We start from the raw sequence: 17,871 nt of genomic DNA, 5'->3' as shown, positions 1-17,871 counted from the left end.
TTTACGCTAGACGGCGCATTGTACTTTCCTTCCGTTACAGTTTTAGCGAACGTCAAGCGCGATGCTGTCTACAGTGGTAGTTGCGTGTTCTTTAATTTTTCTAGCTTATGGAGCGCAACTGAAGCCTAGATTTGAATACAAATACAGCTTTAAGGGCCCCCACCTGACCCAGAGCAACAAAAGCATCCCTTTCTGGGATTACGGAGGAGGTAAGATTTATTTTCCGTAAGTTACACTCAGCGCGTTCTGGTTGGCTGGTACTTTATGTACACGTGTTGCATGTCAACAATAACATATGCCGGTACAATTTTCTAAATTTGATGCAAGCGGTCATTTTATTCTGATTTAAATAATGTAAATTTAAGTTTTGAGAGATTTTGAAAGTAATGAATGCTTTCGTTGCTAAAATAAAACACTCCGCTCGAGCATATGGCAGAAGTTGCAGATCATTGCAAACTTTCTCTTAAACTTGAATCGTCCTTATCAAATCTCCTTGACATTTAAACACCTGGTCTTGTTTTCTTTTTCATAAACTACAATAAATAAATTTATTTCCAAGTTAGATATTTCCACATTTTTAAATTAATTTGTGAAAACAGATGTCAACAACACTCCCCCTTCACTAAAAGTAAAAAAGAAGTGTTTTACATTTCATTTTGTAGACTTTATCATGTAAAAAAAAATTATATTAATTACGTCAACATGATGATGACCTTTTGGTTTATTTTAAATTCTCAACCCAAAACAAATTCTTAGAACTCAACATTTTATGTTGAATGACCCTTTGAATCATTAAATTTATGTTGGATTAAGCTGATATTGCAAAGAGAGAAGATTAAGGTTCTATTCAATGCATCATGGGTAGAAACTAATGATATGAAATTAAATTATCAGGGCAAACTGATAAACATTGTATTTGAGACCTTGTTTTATTTCCCTCCGTTTATGTAAGACCTAATATCTTGTATTTTCAGATGCCATCGCTGGAGATGATAACATTAGATTGGCGCCCTCTATCAGAAGCAAGAGAGGTAAGTAAATGCTGTTTATTTCACGAATGATTGAAATTTTACATTTGTCCTTAAATTTATTGACACAAGAAAGCAAATGTAAGTTTTTTGGAGTCCAGAATTCTTCGTCCGAATTGTAGGCAAGCTACACAAAGAATGGTATTATATGAGGTCAGTCCCTCTGATATATAAGCTTACTAAATACAACCAATTTATAGGCGGAAAGACTTATAGGCAATTATATACACTGAAAGTTTTGTAAAGCTTAAGTCTGAGTAAATCTTAAGTTTATTGAATTACAGGTTGGGTGTGGACAAATCTGAAAACTAACTTTAACCAGTGGTCAGTGGAATGTGTCTTCAAGGTCACAGGTCGAGGCCGAGTTGGTGCAGATGGACTGGTAAAATTTTTAGTTCATTCCCTTTTATAAATTTTTTATGCTTTTTCACTGCAAAATACACAGATTATCTCTTTAATAAAAAAAAGAAATAAGCAGATTTTATCCATGATCCTGATTACATTGAAGGAGTAGGTTATGTGTTGATACAATCAGGGAAACTTCTTCACTTAAATCTATACCCTTTAGGTTGAGAGTCAGAGATGTTTGTAGATTTTTACATCAAGATAGGATATAATTTTTTTACCAGTCAGATACAACAGTTTTATTCTATTGTTTATGAAGGATATTTCTAAATGTGTTCAGTAATTCTAGTTAGTAATAGAATTGATCCATCAAGATATTCCATGAAAAACAGCTTGTAAAATATAGTGATTACAATTTTAAATAATTTTTAAATCTCAAGATAAAGGAAAAATTACTGGTACATCTTACATTGTGAATCATGGGTTTGAAATTAAGAAATCAATTATAATTGTTTTCCTTGACAAAAATCATGACCTTGAGCAAGATTTGCCCTGAAGTCTTTATACACTATATAAATGACAGAAAATATACAAGACTGTTCACTTCCTAATGCTGTTACTTACATTGAGATTGAATAATGAAGATATTCTTAAGGCCTGAGGGTATTATAATACAACATTTATCACAGATTTTTTACACTCAAAGTAATAAATTAAGACTAATCCTGTATAATAATACAATGTTTTTAGGGAAAGGGCAATGAATTTAAAATTTACACAGATTTTATCCTCATAATCTTCAAGATTAATGAGATTCAAATCAGTATACTTTATTCTTATTGAAAATGGAATTTGTGTCATAAATGATATGGAAAATTGAGTGTTTTTGTGACCATTTAAATTAAAGCCTAGAGGTTGCTTATGTTACATAGACAAAATCATTAGCTTTTTGTTTTTTCAAAGCAGAAGTTAAAGTCAGTACTGTTTTGATAAACAAAAATAACATAAGCTTTATACGTGTAGAACTATATGCCAAATACAACACTGCAGAAGAATTTTTAAAAAAGATGCATCATGTACAATTTAGAGATAGCAATACATGTATATATACATATGTTTCCCATCGTCAGTACATGTATTTTTGTTTAATTCTGTCAGACTGCATGTACATAATGTAAGCATCAATGGCATAATACTCTGTTGTCTTTTCAATAGGAACAATTTTCTACAAATATTATATTTAAAAAAACGATGAAGCCTTATCAGCATTTGTACTGCTGCATAAATCAAAACACAAAAGTTTGTTTGGTACTTTTGTCAAAATAACTGTACAATAAACACATTTTACAAAACAAAAATAATTTGACACATAAAATATAAGGTTGAGTCAAGCCTTATTATCTCAAAATCAATGGGACTTAGAAACTTCAAGATATCCAAGATAGAAACTAGAATACAGAAAACGTGTTAGGGATTTCCAAATCACCTCATTATATCCATGTTGTTCAAGATAATGAAGTTCAGCTGTATTTTATAATACATTTATTTTTGACAGGGTGTGTGGTTTACGGAGGACAAAGGTCAGGAGGGACCAGTTTTTGGGAACCAGGATATGTGGAGGGGACTGGGTGTGTTTATGGACTCCTTTGATAATGACGGACAGGTAATACTTTTGTACTTATCATTAATTTACTTGAATGTGTTAATGTGCCTGGAATCAAACTTTCATGAAGTTTCAAGACCAAATACAAATGTATAGTAGAACATGTTGCACTGGATGCGGGAACAAATAAGTTACTTACTGCTCAGTGGCCATTAGTACCACGTGTTTGATTGAAACAACAAATGACAGTATGCAAATAAGGCTTAAAATAAAATATTGTTTGTTTGCAGTTGCCTACTGACCCACTGAAAATACACCCGACCCAAACTTTTTTTTAGCCATTTTGTAATATTATTTTTTTCCCAAATTTTCAGGATATTGAAACTGTTTCACTTTTTGTCTTTATCAATCAGTAGTTTATACCAAGAGCATGTGAAGAGTGGAGCTTTATTCATGTATAGTAGGCATATGAAAAAATCTATTTTATGTAAATCATCTACCGGGTAACAAAAATCTGAAGAAAAAAAATTTCAAAAAAAAAAAGAATGCCTAACTACCTACCCTGTCTAAAAACTATAGGTCGGCAACTGCAAACGAAGAATTTTTTAAGCTTGGCCTAAGGAGAAAAATTTTTCTAAAGAACATAATAAAAAAGCAGACAACCATTAATTTACCATTCAGTAATACATGTACTGTTGATTGTTTTAATCAAATTTTTTTAATGAGTTTTAACAAATGTTAATGATTAAAATTTAATTAATTTAATTTTTCCTGCAGCACAACAACCCATACATTATGGCAATGGTTAACGATGGAACTCAACAGTATGACCACCAGAGGTGAGGGTTTAATTGACTATGGTAGCGATTAGGGTTAACAATCAAAGGGCAGAGAAAGCTATCATAAATCTGAAATATTTATAATCACTTAAACAATATTTTTTTCTTAGGAAATGTGGATTTATGTTTCTAACTAATAAATTCTGACTAAAATGATCATGCGAGTAACTTTGATCATGTGACATAAAATGTCATGTCAGGCTAGAAAACAACGTTACCACATATAATTTAGTACAGTGAGGTTTCAGTGACTGAATCATTATCACTCCTTTTATGTCACCTTTTCAGTGATGGTTCCCAGCAACAGCTTGGTGGATGTCTACGTGATTTCAGAAACAAGCCGTACCCAGTCAGAGTCAAGATAGAGTACTACAACAAAATCCTTACAGTGAGTAATAAAATTCCATAAAACACCAGGCAATAATGATCTGAATTATGCTAAGCTGGATGTAGTGATATGATTTGCCTTCTCAAGATTTCTTTTTAATTTTATTTTACTATATCTCCTAGCATTTATAGCTTTATGTACACCTTCACAACTAATTTCTTGTTAGAAAAAAATTGATATCCTGTCTGCAAAGAAAGTTACATGGATACTTTGAAAATCTCCTTGATGTTTCCCTGTGTACTCATCATTGTAAATCCTTTTTTCCCAGGTATTTGTGAACAATGGTCTGACCAATAACAAGGACGATTTTGAGCTGTGCCTGAGACAGGAGAATGTTAATCTACCAGACAGTGGGTACTTTGGTGTCACAGCTGCCACCGGTGGACTAGCAGGTAAACATTTGTTAACACTGACAATCTGTGTTTAACTTTGTAGGTTACTTTTAAATTGTCCTTCTTTTATTCACTATTTAAATATCAGATGTGACAGATATTTAGAAGATATTTAAGTAATAGGAATAAAAGTAAGAGTGGGGAGAGGCAAAAGAAGGCATTTTTTTTTTTTAGTATCTGATAAGAAATATCATTATCTGTCAAGTTTAACTTGCTCTAACGGAGGTATAAAAGGGGGGGAGAAGCTTAGGGGAAAATATTGAAATATTATATTATTATCTGAGTGTATTTATGTTTGATTCAGAAAGGAAATTTGATTGGTTAATCAAATGATGTATTTATTTCTTAAAATTCTATAGAGGAAAAGAAGTCTTCAAAAGTACATACATGTATAACGTAAAATCATCAACTGTTTTAATAATGTATAATTATTCTTAAGGATGTAATTCAGACTGACATGTTAGATATGATTATTGTATTGTAGATGATCACGATGTTCTTGCCTTCCTTACCCATTCTCTACATTCCCAAGATGAACAGGTGAGTACAACTGTTCAGATTATAGTGCGATACTGCAACTGAGAAATTGAAAAATTACTTCATGTATCATTTTAACTGCAATAGATGTGAAACTTTTCATGCAAAGCAAATATGTTTGCATAAATTTACCTAGATACACGTAGATAATTTAGAAAACATAAAAAGCCACATACCGTATAACGGGTATTTTTTACGTGCTGCTAATTTTTACTAATTTTTACGAGTTTTAGAAATCTGTAAAAATTAAACATGTAAAATTTCACAGAAGTAATATACGCCTCGCCTAAATTTGAACATCGTATTATGATAGTATTTCAATGATATCATTGCCATTTAGCCAAGTACCTGGAGGCTACAGAATTAGTACTGACACTTGTTGGTATTTTGGGGAACTTTTTCAATGATTATCGATTAGGATAAAACAAGTAAATCTTAATTAATGCACAAATTATACAAACACCGTCAATTACCTGGTTCCTCTTACGGGACACATAATTACTGATAATGGCTTAATTATTAAGTCTCAAGACTTTGACCCTTTCTTCTTCTTATTTGCTTCCAGTAACAGGGATTTTCCACTACCCCGTGTAGGGCCGAATATGGGCCCCATTCCCAATTGAAAAATCACTGCATTTTTCCCAAATATGAACAGCCTGTTTTAAGTTTTGAAAAATTTATGTAAAACAAACATGGCAAGGCTTGAACTCTTAATGAAATGAACATAATGTTTGGAGACTTGGCTAAACTTTATAATAATAGATCTATTTTCTGAATTAAAGTTCTGAATAATGAAGTAAAAAAATCAATGTTAATTATCATAAGTGTTAATTTTTTGAAATACATCTTGCTATAAAATTTCCCAAAAAGTTGTAAAATGTCGTAAAATTCCCAATAGTAAGGGCCTTGGCCCCATTCCCAAAATGGGGGTGAAAATCCCTGAGTAAAAACTTCGACATTTTAATGTATCTTAATCTGTAAGCCCTGTTATTCTGTCAACTTAATCATGATGGCTTGAGTTGTCTCTGTTTTCATTAAAATGAAGACGGCACGTGGTGCGCAACAATAATGATGCGTGAACATTTGAACTACAGGAATAAATGCAGGGCATGTGATATGTAAAGGTATTTAAATGAATAAAAAGATCACTGAAGGAATCGACACTCGTTATCACGGGAACACTTTTGTTGTTATTTTACATCGGATTGTCCAGACATTTAAAACATGTATATGTATATTAACGCATTCAAAATGCTAAAACATTGATCTGGAACTTTACCTCTCATGATTTTAATTTTAACGGACATGCTGAATCCGTAAAAATTTAACGTGTAAAAAATAAAATCACTATATTACAACAGAAATTCATAAAAATTTACAGCAGTAAAAATTACCCGTTATACAGTATTTGAATTGATGTAACCTAATTTTTATTTTTGGGTTCATTCAAGTAAACAGAAAAGTTGAAGCACAAAGCTGGCAAGCTATTTGTATATTATACATGATTAACCAATTCCATGTCATCTTCTTTCACAGCCAGCCAATCAGGTGCCGGAGCAGGAGAGACAGAAATACGAAAAAGAGTTTGACGATTACTACAAAGAACTGGAACAAGCTAAAGAAAAGTGAGTTGTCGCCCTTAGTATTTGTATACTGTTTCCAAATTAGAGTAAAATCGGACCTGGCTTTATTAAATTTATTGAATTTTTACATAGCAGTCTTTTGTAGCACATCATTAATGTCTCAAAAATACCAAAAAATACAAAATAAAAGTTATGATATTGAACATGGAATAAGTTTAGAAATAATGATGATCAGCTTTTCTACTCTCAGGTGAAATTAACTTACAGAAATATTTACATTTAACAGCTACCAAAAACAGCATCCAGGAAAATCGCCAGGGGAATTTGAATCAATGGTAAGTCCGAAGGTCATGTTGGATTGATGTGTTAACAGTTCCAAGGTTAATGATAAAACAATTGAAAGAGTATTGTTGAATGTGAGATAACCATTTAATGATAAATTATTGGAGAATCAGTTGTAAATCCAAACGGAATATACAGTAAGGTTGCAGGGAACAAATAACAAGTGAATATTGGATTAATAAGAAAAAAATCTAATTAGGAACTATTTGTTAATAACAAATAGCATAAATGAATGATGGTGTTAAATAGGGTTTGTCTTTGTTAACAGTTTGAGGCCCAGGAGGACCGGGAACTGAGGATGATATTTGACGGACAGAACGAGATGCACAACACGCTGAAGGAACTTAACAGGAAGTTAGATGAGCTGATGGGAAGACAGGAAATGGTTTTATCTCGCGTCAGTCAGCTGACCGGCGGGAACGTCCAGGTGTCACCGGTAAGTCACTGTAACCCTCATTAGTCGCGTCATATGGAGGATTCTTTTGTTTATTGTAAAATCACAAATTTATGTGGGGTCATATTTTCGAGGTTTGAGGAAAAAGTATGGGTTTTGGGGGTTTGAATTCATGGTTGGAAAATGTTTTTAGCTCACCTGAGCCGAAGGCTCAAGTGAGCTTTTCTGATCACATTTCGTCCGTCGTCCGTCCGTCTGTCTGTCCGTCTGTAAACTTTTCACATTTTCGACTTCTCAAGAACCACTGGGCCAATTTTGACCAAACTTGGTACAAAGCATCCTTGGGTGAAGGGGAATTTAAATTTTAAAATGAAGGGACATATCCCCTCGCAAGGGGAGATAATCAAGAAAAAGCAAAAATAGGGTTGGGTCATTAAAAAATCTTCTTCTCAAGAACCACTGGGCCAGTAAAGCTGAAACTTATGTGGAAGCATCTTGGGGTAGTGTAGATTCTAAATTGTTCAAATCATGACCCCCGGGGGAAGGGCGGGGTCACAATGGGGAATCAAAGTTTTATATAGAAATATATAGGAAAAATCTTTGAAAATCTTCTTCTCAAGAACCACTGGGTCAGAAAAGCTGAAACTTATGTGGAAGCATCCTGGTATAGTGTAGACTCTAAATTGTTCAAATCATGACCCCCGGGGGAAGGGCGAGGCCACAATGGGGAATCAAAGTTTTATATAGAAATATATAGGAAAAATCTTTGAAAATCTTCTTCTCAAGAACCACTGGGCCAGAAAAGCTGAAACTTTATGTGGAAGCATCCTGGTATAGTGTAGACTCTAAATTGTTCAAATCATGACCCCCGGGGGAAGGGCGGGGCCACAATGGGGTATCAAAGTTTTACATAGAAATATATAGGAAAAATCTTTGAAAATCTTCTTCTCAAGAACCACTGGGTCAGAAAAGCTGAAACTTATGTGGAAGCATCCTGGTATACTGTAGATTCTAAATTGTTCAAATAATGACCCCTGGGGGAAGGGCGGGGCCACAATGGGGAATCAAAGTTTTAGATAGAAATATATAGGAAAAATCTTTGAAAATCTTCTTCTCAAGAATCACTGGGCCAGAAAAAGTGAAGCTTATGTGGAAGCATTCTGGGGTAGTGTAAATTCTAAATTGTAGGAATCATGACCCCCGGGGGAAGGGCTGGGCCATTATAGGGAATCAAAGTTTTAGATAGAAATATATAGGAAAAATCTTTGAAAATCTTCTTCTCAGGAACCAATGGGCCAAAAAAGCTGAAACATATGTGCCCATGGAAGGATCATGGGGTAGTGTAGATTTCAAAATGTCTAAATTATGATCAGTGGGGTAGGGTGGGATGCATTAAGTATAACAAGGGAGAAATCTGGTAAAGAACAGAATGGTCAACGCTTCTCAGGTGAGCGATGTGGCCCATGGGCCTCTTGTTTAGTAATGCATACATGTATGAAGTTTTACATTTGGTGGTGGTCTGTCCATACTCGAAAACAATGAAAATCTACCCCCCGCATAAATTAATGATTTCACAGTATGTAAATGTACAGTCCTCTCCCATTCTGGCCGTTGTTCTGGCGCCTTAAAATATTGACCAATTTGAGTAAAGCATGGTCAGATTATGAACTTTAATGTGACCTTTCAATACGCAATTGCAATGTAGGAAATATTTCTTATATGTAACAGATGTCAATTGTTGATTTCAATTGTGATGGAAACAAAGAGTGTCATTGGCTGAATACTGTAGATCACTTAATTTTCACGACACCTTATTTTCGTGAGATAGTCATTGACTCTTTATTAGCGTGACAAAATTTTCATGAATTGTGGTCATTGCTTTATATGATCTTAAGGAATTCTATTATACGCGAGAATGAAATTTTCGCGAGCATACTGCCTCACGTAATTGCGCGAAAATAAAGTTCTCGCGAATAAAAAGTGATTTACAGTATGACGGCACAATAGAAAGGCATAAATATTCAAGAATACGACACTATTTGTGATCAAGCAGCCATGGGTAGGAGAGAGCTTTATGTGGACTCCGGAGTATGGCTTAAAACAATGAAATGATCATATCTCAGACCAAAATATAGTGTATCACAAGCAGAAACAAGTATTTGTAATTATGGAAATTAGTAGCAAAAACCTAGAACAAATTTTATTTCTGATACTGAATACATATATGCAATACAGTGTGATGTTATTGTTATGTAGGGTGGTGGAGCCCCTCCCATTATCCCAGAATCCATCAAACGTCACGAGGTGGACCAGGTGCTGAACAATCAGGCCCAGATCATGAACGACGCCAGAGATATCAAGTAAGTATATAGACAGAGATACATATGTATTAATCAGATATCAGGTACTGAACAACCAGGCCCAGATCATGAAGGATACCAGAGATATCAAGTAAGTATAAAGACAGAGATATCAGTAACATATCAAGTAAGTCTACATCATGAGTAATGCCAGTGATATCAATTAGATATCATGTACTGAACAACCTGGCTCAGATAATGAACAATGCCAGAGATAACAAGAAAGTCTTGTATACCTATATATCTTAACCTTTGTTTACCTGTCTTTTTCTTCAGACAAGTGATGTATGATGTACAACAGAGAGCTGGTACGATCCAGGGCAGTCTGGGTGGTGGAGGGGGAGGATCACAGGGGGGTGGGGGAATCCCTCAGGATATACAGAACATTATATATAAACTACACGAGAACATGAACTATGTCAGGACGGACCTGTCCAACGTCGCCAGTAGACCACAGGTAAGGAGATTATATTTTATGGAGAAATCAAGTTTCATACAGAATTTGGAAAAGTTTGCAATTATGAACAACATTGTCATGATCTTAAAATTTATGTTATTATATCCTTTTGATATATGATGTAAAGTTGGATTATATTATCATGATTATTGAGTCTTGTTAAATGGGAAAGTCCATTTGCACTTTTTACCATGTCTGATATTTATATACTATCAAGTAAACTTTTAATAACTCTAAGGTGACTTAATTTTTGTTTTCCTCCGATAACTTAATATATATATATAATAAAAACGTTCTGTGTGTTTTTTAGGGACAGATGAACTGCCCAGAAGTCCAGGCTAACTGTGTGTCTCCAATGCTATTTTTCCTGGCTATAGGTTTACAACTTCTATTTATAGTGGGATACATGGTGTATAGGTCAGTATTCCTGTATTTTTACAGTTAAGATTTTTATATGCATTCAGTATTCACTTTTAACACTTAATGATGTGTGGAAATTTCAAATGATCACCTGCAGATATTCCTGTGCATCAAAAATTGAAAACCAAGCAATTTGAAATTATAGAAAAGACATACAATTCATAAAAAAAACATTTGAAGAAAACTATCTTTTAAATAAAATAAATCATTGTTTACTTTGATTTCATGTCTTTATTTATTTTTGTTTCTTTCAGATCTAACAAAGAAGCACAAGCCAAGAAATTTTACTAGGTTCTAAGTTTTTTATTAAATTGTTATAAGCTTAAAAAATGATAAGGTGCATTTACAGAATGGAGAAATTGCGAGATCTGAAAAGAACAATAACTCAGTATGCAAGAGTTATCTTTCTTATAGTAAGAACCATCCTGAGAGGTTTACTGGATGTTTGTAGATCTAGTTAATCCCCCAAACTGTGTTGACATGTACATTTAATGAAATCTATTTATTAACAAATTGTTATGACGATACAAATTGGCCAAATTAACCGTAAGGATACCAGTAAATACTTATAGAGTTGTGGTATTGTTCATCATAGGAATTATTAATGTCTCATGTTGTTGATTTTAAATTGTAACTGACTAAGTAATTTTGTTGGCTGTACTTATCAGGTCATTGTTTTGATGACAAGTGTCTTTAAAAAAAAATTTAAAAGTGTAATTTTCAAAAGGTACTAAAACAATTACGAATGTTGTAAAATTATTTGAAATATATACTTAGAGAGATATACATATATTAAATGTTGGATCTTTTTTGAGGTCGTATTATATATTTGTTGCATTGAGATAATTGTGCCATTGAGATAATTATTATCTGCCCAGTGGCGATGTATGATCTGGCATTTATAGATATTCCAGAGGAAATTGTGAACTGTACTTTGTAAATTAGTCAGTGTCCACCTGATTTAATAGATTTTTTTTAATACTAAAATTTAATTTCTATATCAAATTCAAAATTTCTTTCTTATCCAATAAATCATGGGTTTAATTGCAAGACTAATTCCTCATAAATTTGTTGTACAATTTCAATAATTATTTTTTGGCATTTTCTAAGGAATATAACTTTTTTGGAAAACTGCAAACAAATTTTTAAAATTGTGAAAATGTATGTGTATTTGTGTTTGAATGTGTAGAGAATGTAAGATTTTTAAAAGCCTAAAAATTATGATTTTAACATTCCAGGTCAGAGATAGTACATATTCAATGTCTCTCTTTTACAGAGCCATTGATATAACATGTTGTTTTATGATGAATCAAATGTGACATGTATGAAAGCGACATTGTCAATTTTCATATTGCTTAAATGGAAATGTCTGATGCATGTGTGAGAGAGGTTTACTGTCATTTCACATTAAATGGCTATACGTGTAAATTTTCAGAGTAGCATTTACATTTTATATTCCTATTTAAATTCTTTTATAAAACCACCACCTTGATGTTAGAGAAATACCCCAAGTACAAAATAATATTTTAACTTAATCCATAACTTTGTGGAGTCAGTGTTAGTTATGTGCTTTTTCTTCTTTTTGATCAGCATTTAAGGAAAACATTAAAAATTGATCTTTTTTAATCATTGTGATTATGCAAAAAAAATTTATAGAGTAGATTTAGAACAAAATGTACTTGTTAATGAAGAGCTTTTGACATTTTTATAATTTAGAATAGTCAATAGATTTGGTGCTAACTTTGAGCTTCCCACCATTGTTTGATATTTAATAATCTAGAAATTTTATCTTACAGGTGAAATTGACATTAAAACCCTAGTATTTTTTTTCTTGCTTGATGGTTTTGAAAGGTACTAATCTTTCTGTGGTACTACATCTGCCCCAGAAATTTCAGTGTGCACTTTTGTTTCTCGGCTTTGGTAACCTTCAAAGGTAGATATACAATTTTATTTAAATGCAAGACTTTCTCATTTATATATTTGTGCCCCCTCCTCATGTTATATGTAGGAAACTTTAAAATCAAAGCAATGTTCTTTTCTCGTCAAAAATAGTTATTAATACAAATCTTAATTGTTTTTTTCTGTATTTTCGTCCTGTGCAGCCTTACATATTTTGGAACCTCTTTAACCCCCCAGTGTGTTGCCCCCCCCCCCCACCCCCACCTTTTCCTAGTCATGATGTCCATTAGTCAGTGAGAGAGGAGAGTGATTGTGCTACATTTACCTGTGACATGTCTGTCTGTGTTATATTGTATATGTCTTCATCCATGTCTGGTAAATGGTTTATATTTATTAATAAAGAACAGTAAATCTCATGCATTTTTTGTTGTTTTTATTAGCCACAATGTTAAAGTTTGACAGTTTGAATTTTATATCTGTTAATTGCTCATACGTTGAAGGAAGATACACATGATAGTGTTTAAAACGTAATTAGTATTTATTTAAAATATGTGAAGTAAAGTTAAATTTCTGTATCTTGAACATTATATCTCGAATACCATTGGTATGTCGAATTCATTTGGAAGTTCCAGGCCTTTTTTGCTTTATGTATTTTACAAAAAACGTATTACATTTGGCTTTGTTTTCTTTTTCGCTGTTTTGTCGAAACCCAGCAACCGCTAAATCAAGTACAACTCTATTGTCTTGCACATATACACGATTAAGAAAATGAAGAAATGCGCTAAATGAAATCTATGCCAACTTTTCAAAAAACAATTTCCGCCAAATATCGTACACGTTAAATATAATACATTAACCGTATCTAGAAGTCTGTGATATCTAAAACTTTCTCCACAGTCCCACGATTTCCAGATAACATGGTTTGACTATTTATTTATTGCTGATCAGTAATTTGTTTGATCCAATTTATTGATACCCTCAATAACTACTTAAAAATGTCCCATAACTCACAAGTATCACTTACGTATTTGTTTTTAAACTTTATTGAAAAATCAACAAGGATTTAATTCCCCTAAAATTAATAAATTCACATTCAACAGTAAAAGCCAGATGACTAGAAAACAAAACAATCTTAGACTTATCAAATGTCTAATGAAGAGAATACGTTATTCAGCTGCAGATACATCTACCCCATCAGGGGTTTTATCTTGAACACTTACACTGACGTCATTTACATCTACATCGTCATGACAACAACAAAGTGTTGGACTGTAACTATGGTGCACATTATTTGGATTAAAAGTTATCTCCCTTCGCTTTACTGAAACACATGACGTCATGTCATTCGGAACTAGGGTATATTTTCGTTCGTTTTCGTTCCATATGTGTAAAGGTCCACGGAAACCGTATTTATCTGGCCGACAGCTGAAACCAAAAGGCGTGAAACACCCGAAATACTGATAGGACCCTGTGTCCACGGACCCTGTGTCCACGTCTATGATGCGAATGCCTGGTTGTTTTAGAATATCGTAAAGCCGCCATTTTTGACAAACATGCATCCCAAAGTTGTCTTTCTTCACAATTCTAGTTTTGAGTTCCCTGTCAAAATACTTGATAGAATGTCTAGGACTATCTTCTATCACCGCCTGTAATAGGTTGGAGGGGTTAAATACGGCGTCATCTGACTTCAGATATTTTAACATGCATCGTACTGCATGATCCGCCACTGAATTGATCTCGGTTTCATCGGCAAGCATCGCGAGCTGATATTCATACGCAATAGAGAGTTCTGTGGACACGGCATTTAGTACGCTCTCGTAATCTTCTTTTGGAATGCAATCCATAGGTTTCAGTCGCCTCATCGCTTTCACTCTCTGAAAAGCATTGTAGATGCCTCGGATTAACCTTCGGAAACTGTAGTGCTCGCCAAGTCGGAAAGAGTTCCGAATGCATCGACCCTTGGAATATTTTTCGCTGACAACTATTTCCATTTCATCTTCACAATCATCGTCCTCGTTCTCGTCGCCATGCGCCTGCGCGTTCACCCCTAACTCCAACAAAATCCTTTGATATTTGGCTTTTTTGCGATTAAAAGTGAAAACAAGCCTCTCTCGGAACACCTCTGTTACTTTTGCAACTTCTGCCTCACTTGGATAACATTTTATTCTTTTAGAAGATTTTGATTTTGATTTTGACAGAGTCTCTGCTTTGTTTTCAATTTTGGAGATAAATTCAGAAGTGTGGTCTGCAGTTTTCTCGATGTCATTGATTCGTGTAAGCTCAATGGCGCCTTGTTCAGTCGAAGTCATTGCCGACATGCCGTTTCCGCATTGATCCTTATCCATGCGTGTTGTTCTGTCAAATCACATCTAAAATTAATAACAAATGATAATGAGTTTAAACGAAATTAAAGTTCCGGAAATAGTTTATTACACATCTGAGTAAATATCTTAAAGCAGTACTTCTCAATCCGTATACATAGAGATGAATTTTAATTAAAAAAGTACAAAGAAGGCACGCGCATGTACAGTACTTTCAGTACTTTGATTACACAAGTTACCTTAGCCTAATTTTCAAAAATGACTAGTAACGAAAATGAGAAAATATTTCATTCTGCAGTCTCGATAGTTGAAATTGTGGAATGGTTTATTTTTTTTAGAACCGACAATTCTAAATTTAATCAATCTTTTTACACATGAAATTTATTACATAGATCGTCTAGAATAATAATTATCTTCTTGAACAATTTATAACGTGCATTGGTATACTTACAAGTATTTACACGGAGATGACCATACACAGTATAATAAGTCAACCTTATCAATTGATGGTTTCTGATTATTAAGACAGTATGTACACCCAGTTTTATACATACCGATCCTACCGAACACGCCCTGACTTTCCCCTATATTTGACCCATTACACTGTAGGGCCCGCAACCGGACACGCCCTAACTTTACCCTGTACTTGACCTGTAGGGCCTGGACACGCCCTGACTTTACCCTGTATGTTACATTGTAGAGCCAGTTCATCCTTGCCGGATTCTATTTCCTGTCTAATCGTGTGATTTTTTCTAAACATACGGTGGTGATATACATGCATACCCGCCCCGAACTTTTGAACTTAAGGGGTGTTCCGAATATACATGTCCCAATGTCCTCTTATAAATTTAGAATTTGTTAAGTTTTACTGAAATTTGTACTTGACGTATTACATACGCATTACTCAATTTAATACTATCACCATCTTTCAGATGTATTCATTCATCTTAAAATTGATCATTTATATGATTATGTAGAAGTTGGGGCTTTACGGACCGTGGATATCGGCCTGGATAGCTCAGTGGTTAAACCTGAAAGGGGTCCCGGGTTCGAGCAGCCATATGTTTTCTTCGTGCATTTCTCCTTTCCTACTACATTTGGTTGCCAGTGTGGGGGGCCTTGTTCAGGTTACAGTGTATGTGTAAATTAGTAATTCCTGGCAGGGCCCTAGAAGTTGTGTCTTCGGGGTCGAAGACTATTTAAGGAAGGGGGAATGTAGGAAATTAGGCTGGACTGAGGACATCATAGCTCAGTGGTTAGAGCACCTGACTAGAAATACAGGGGTCCCGGGTTCGATTCCCGTAATATATATGTATTTATGAATTTTCAATGTATGTTTACTCATTCCTCCTTTCCATACTATAATTACATATACTAGTATTAAAAAAAGCAAGGAATCCATTGAAATATTTTCTTATTACTGTATATTAAAATTTAGAAGAAGTCTTAACCATATTACCGACTGTAAAAATGAGCCTATAGAAAAAAAACTTTCTCTTACCTTATAATTGAGCTAAATACAGCTACATGTACATGTATCTTTTATCACTGTGTTTGTAAAAGCCTCAGTATTCAAAAAAGTCCTTCCAAGTTAAAAATAAATATTCTGAGTGGTATTTTTCAAATATCTCTTTTCTACAAGAGGGGAACGTATAACTCCCACTTCCCGTTTTGACAATTAAAATAAGATATTCCGACTACAAACACCGCCTACATACAATACTTGTTGAGGTTTAAAACGATAATGTGTAGATGATTCATAAATAAACTTATATCAAAATAAACATCGACGAAGCTTATCTGGTATTAAAAATGACTTTCAAAAACTGTTTATGATTAATACGTGAGTAACCAAAATATATTATTATAGGGCTATATGTAGAGTACTTTTTACGTATAATTTAGTTAAACATTTGAAAAAGTTTTATTTTATTCTCTTCTGTCTCAAATCTCAACTGTTCAATTTTTTTTCTTTTGTCTGTCAAATTACATTTCTCATATATCAGTATATTTTGTATTTTAATTTTTTTTTTATAATTTTTTTCCTGCTGGTGAGGATAGTCTTAATTAATTTATTAACTACTAGTAGTTAATTAGTTAAAAGTGACCGGATCGATAGAATAATGTATGAATGTGAAAAATCCAAAATTTAAATCAATGTCTAAAAATTCTAATTTAATATATACTACATGACCATATTTTTTATATTTAAGGTGAGGGACAGATCAGTTGAATGAACTCCCCCTCCAACCCCTAAATTCTTTGATCTTAAACTCATATCAGATCTATCAAGTAGCTTAATTTGTTTCCGAGATTTCGGAACTTCCAATTTATTTACGAAAATGAAAGTAGTGTCTTAAAATATTCTTAAATAATATATTGAATTAAAATTTTACTTTCTTTAAAATGTCTTTTAGACTATAGCTAAATATGACATTAGGATATCACACACAAAGAGAGAGAGAGAGAGAGAGAGAGAGAGAGAGACGAGGATAGTGTAACTATACTACTTACTGTTAAATCGCTTATCACTGCTGACTGATACAAACTGCAGAAATTCCCCACTTATATCGGAAGTAGTCAATGCGGAACGATCGATAAGCTAGCTTATGATAAATCGTATTATCTCACTGTATGAACAGAAAGTAAAAAAAAAATAGACAATGTAGTTCTATGGACAGTGCGCCGACATTGACTGCACCAGTTTATATTTCTCCGGAAGTTCACCGGTCGGATTAATTATCTCGGTCAGTTGTTCCGTTTGTTGTTATAGAGCGGAGTACTGACATCCGAGTGTTTCCCTGTACTATGAATCACTCACTGTGTTGTGGTCAAACGGTCACAAGTCCCAGTATATAATGAATGTCACAGCGCTGTATTTATTCCATATGTCTATCCCATCAGTGCGTCCTTTCTTCTATCCTTTATACATTCAACATAATTTGTATTCGATATACAATAAA

At 33.6% G+C, this 17,871-nt stretch overlaps 2 protein-coding genes across 4 annotated transcripts; one reads left to right on the top strand and one right to left on the bottom strand.

Moving 5' to 3' along the window:
• On the top strand, positions 1-13,001 carry LOC134239662 (protein ERGIC-53-like). Its single transcript, XM_062721828.1, has 15 exons — positions 1-209; positions 975-1,031; positions 1,313-1,410; positions 2,929-3,036; positions 3,754-3,815; positions 4,104-4,203; positions 4,472-4,595; positions 5,080-5,135; positions 6,669-6,757; positions 7,002-7,050; positions 7,326-7,493; positions 9,708-9,811; positions 10,088-10,268; positions 10,579-10,685; positions 10,943-13,001. Exons 1-15 carry the CDS (start codon positions 62-64, stop codon positions 10,977-10,979), a joined length of 1,488 nt encoding a protein of 495 aa, XP_062577812.1. The 5' UTR covers positions 1-61; the 3' UTR covers positions 10,980-13,001.
• A 619-nt stretch (positions 13,002-13,620) lies between these two features.
• LOC134239660 (uncharacterized) lies at positions 13,621-17,871 on the bottom strand. Of its 3 annotated transcripts, none has more exons than XM_062721826.1 (2): positions 17,416-17,871; positions 13,621-14,956 (listed from the first exon to the last, which is right to left on the bottom strand). In XM_062721826.1, exon 2 carries the CDS (start codon positions 14,930-14,932, stop codon positions 13,754-13,756), a length of 1,179 nt encoding a protein of 392 aa, XP_062577810.1. In that variant the 5' UTR covers positions 14,933-14,956; positions 17,416-17,871; the 3' UTR covers positions 13,621-13,753. The 3 variants fall into 3 exon arrangements, with proteins under 3 accessions (XP_062577810.1, XP_062577809.1, XP_062577811.1); XM_062721825.1 differs by having other exon boundaries at positions 17,423-17,871; XM_062721827.1 differs by lacking the exon at positions 17,416-17,871 and adding an exon at positions 16,410-16,509.

Source organism: Saccostrea cucullata, unplaced genomic scaffold (assembly GCF_032062105.1).
Source record: "Saccostrea cucullata isolate Sc308-1 unplaced genomic scaffold, CSIRO_AGI_Scuc_v1 ctg1134, whole genome shotgun sequence".
NCBI classification, from domain to species: domain Eukaryota; kingdom Metazoa; phylum Mollusca; class Bivalvia; order Ostreida; family Ostreidae; genus Saccostrea; species Saccostrea cuccullata.
Note: the sequence above shows the minus strand (reverse complement) of the source record. Positions and strands in the feature narration are given on the sequence as shown.

What these genes read in the sequence shown, in the direction of transcription:
- LOC134239660 (XM_062721826.1), bottom strand. Translation starts at nt 14,932, where the DNA reads ATGGATAAGGATCAATGCGGAAACGGCATGTCGGCAATGACTTCGACT.
- LOC134239662 (XM_062721828.1), top strand. Translation starts at nt 62, where the DNA reads ATGCTGTCTACAGTGGTAGTTGCGTGTTCTTTAATTTTTCTAGCTTAT. An exon ending in TTTCTGGGATTACGGAGGAG is followed by an intron (nt 210 to 974) that starts GTAAGATTTATT and finishes TTGTATTTTCAG; the next exon opens with ATGCCATCGCTGGAGATGAT. An exon ending in TGCCACCGGTGGACTAGCAG is followed by an intron (nt 4,596 to 5,079) that starts GTAAACATTTGT and finishes ATTGTATTGTAG; the next exon opens with ATGATCACGATGTTCTTGCC.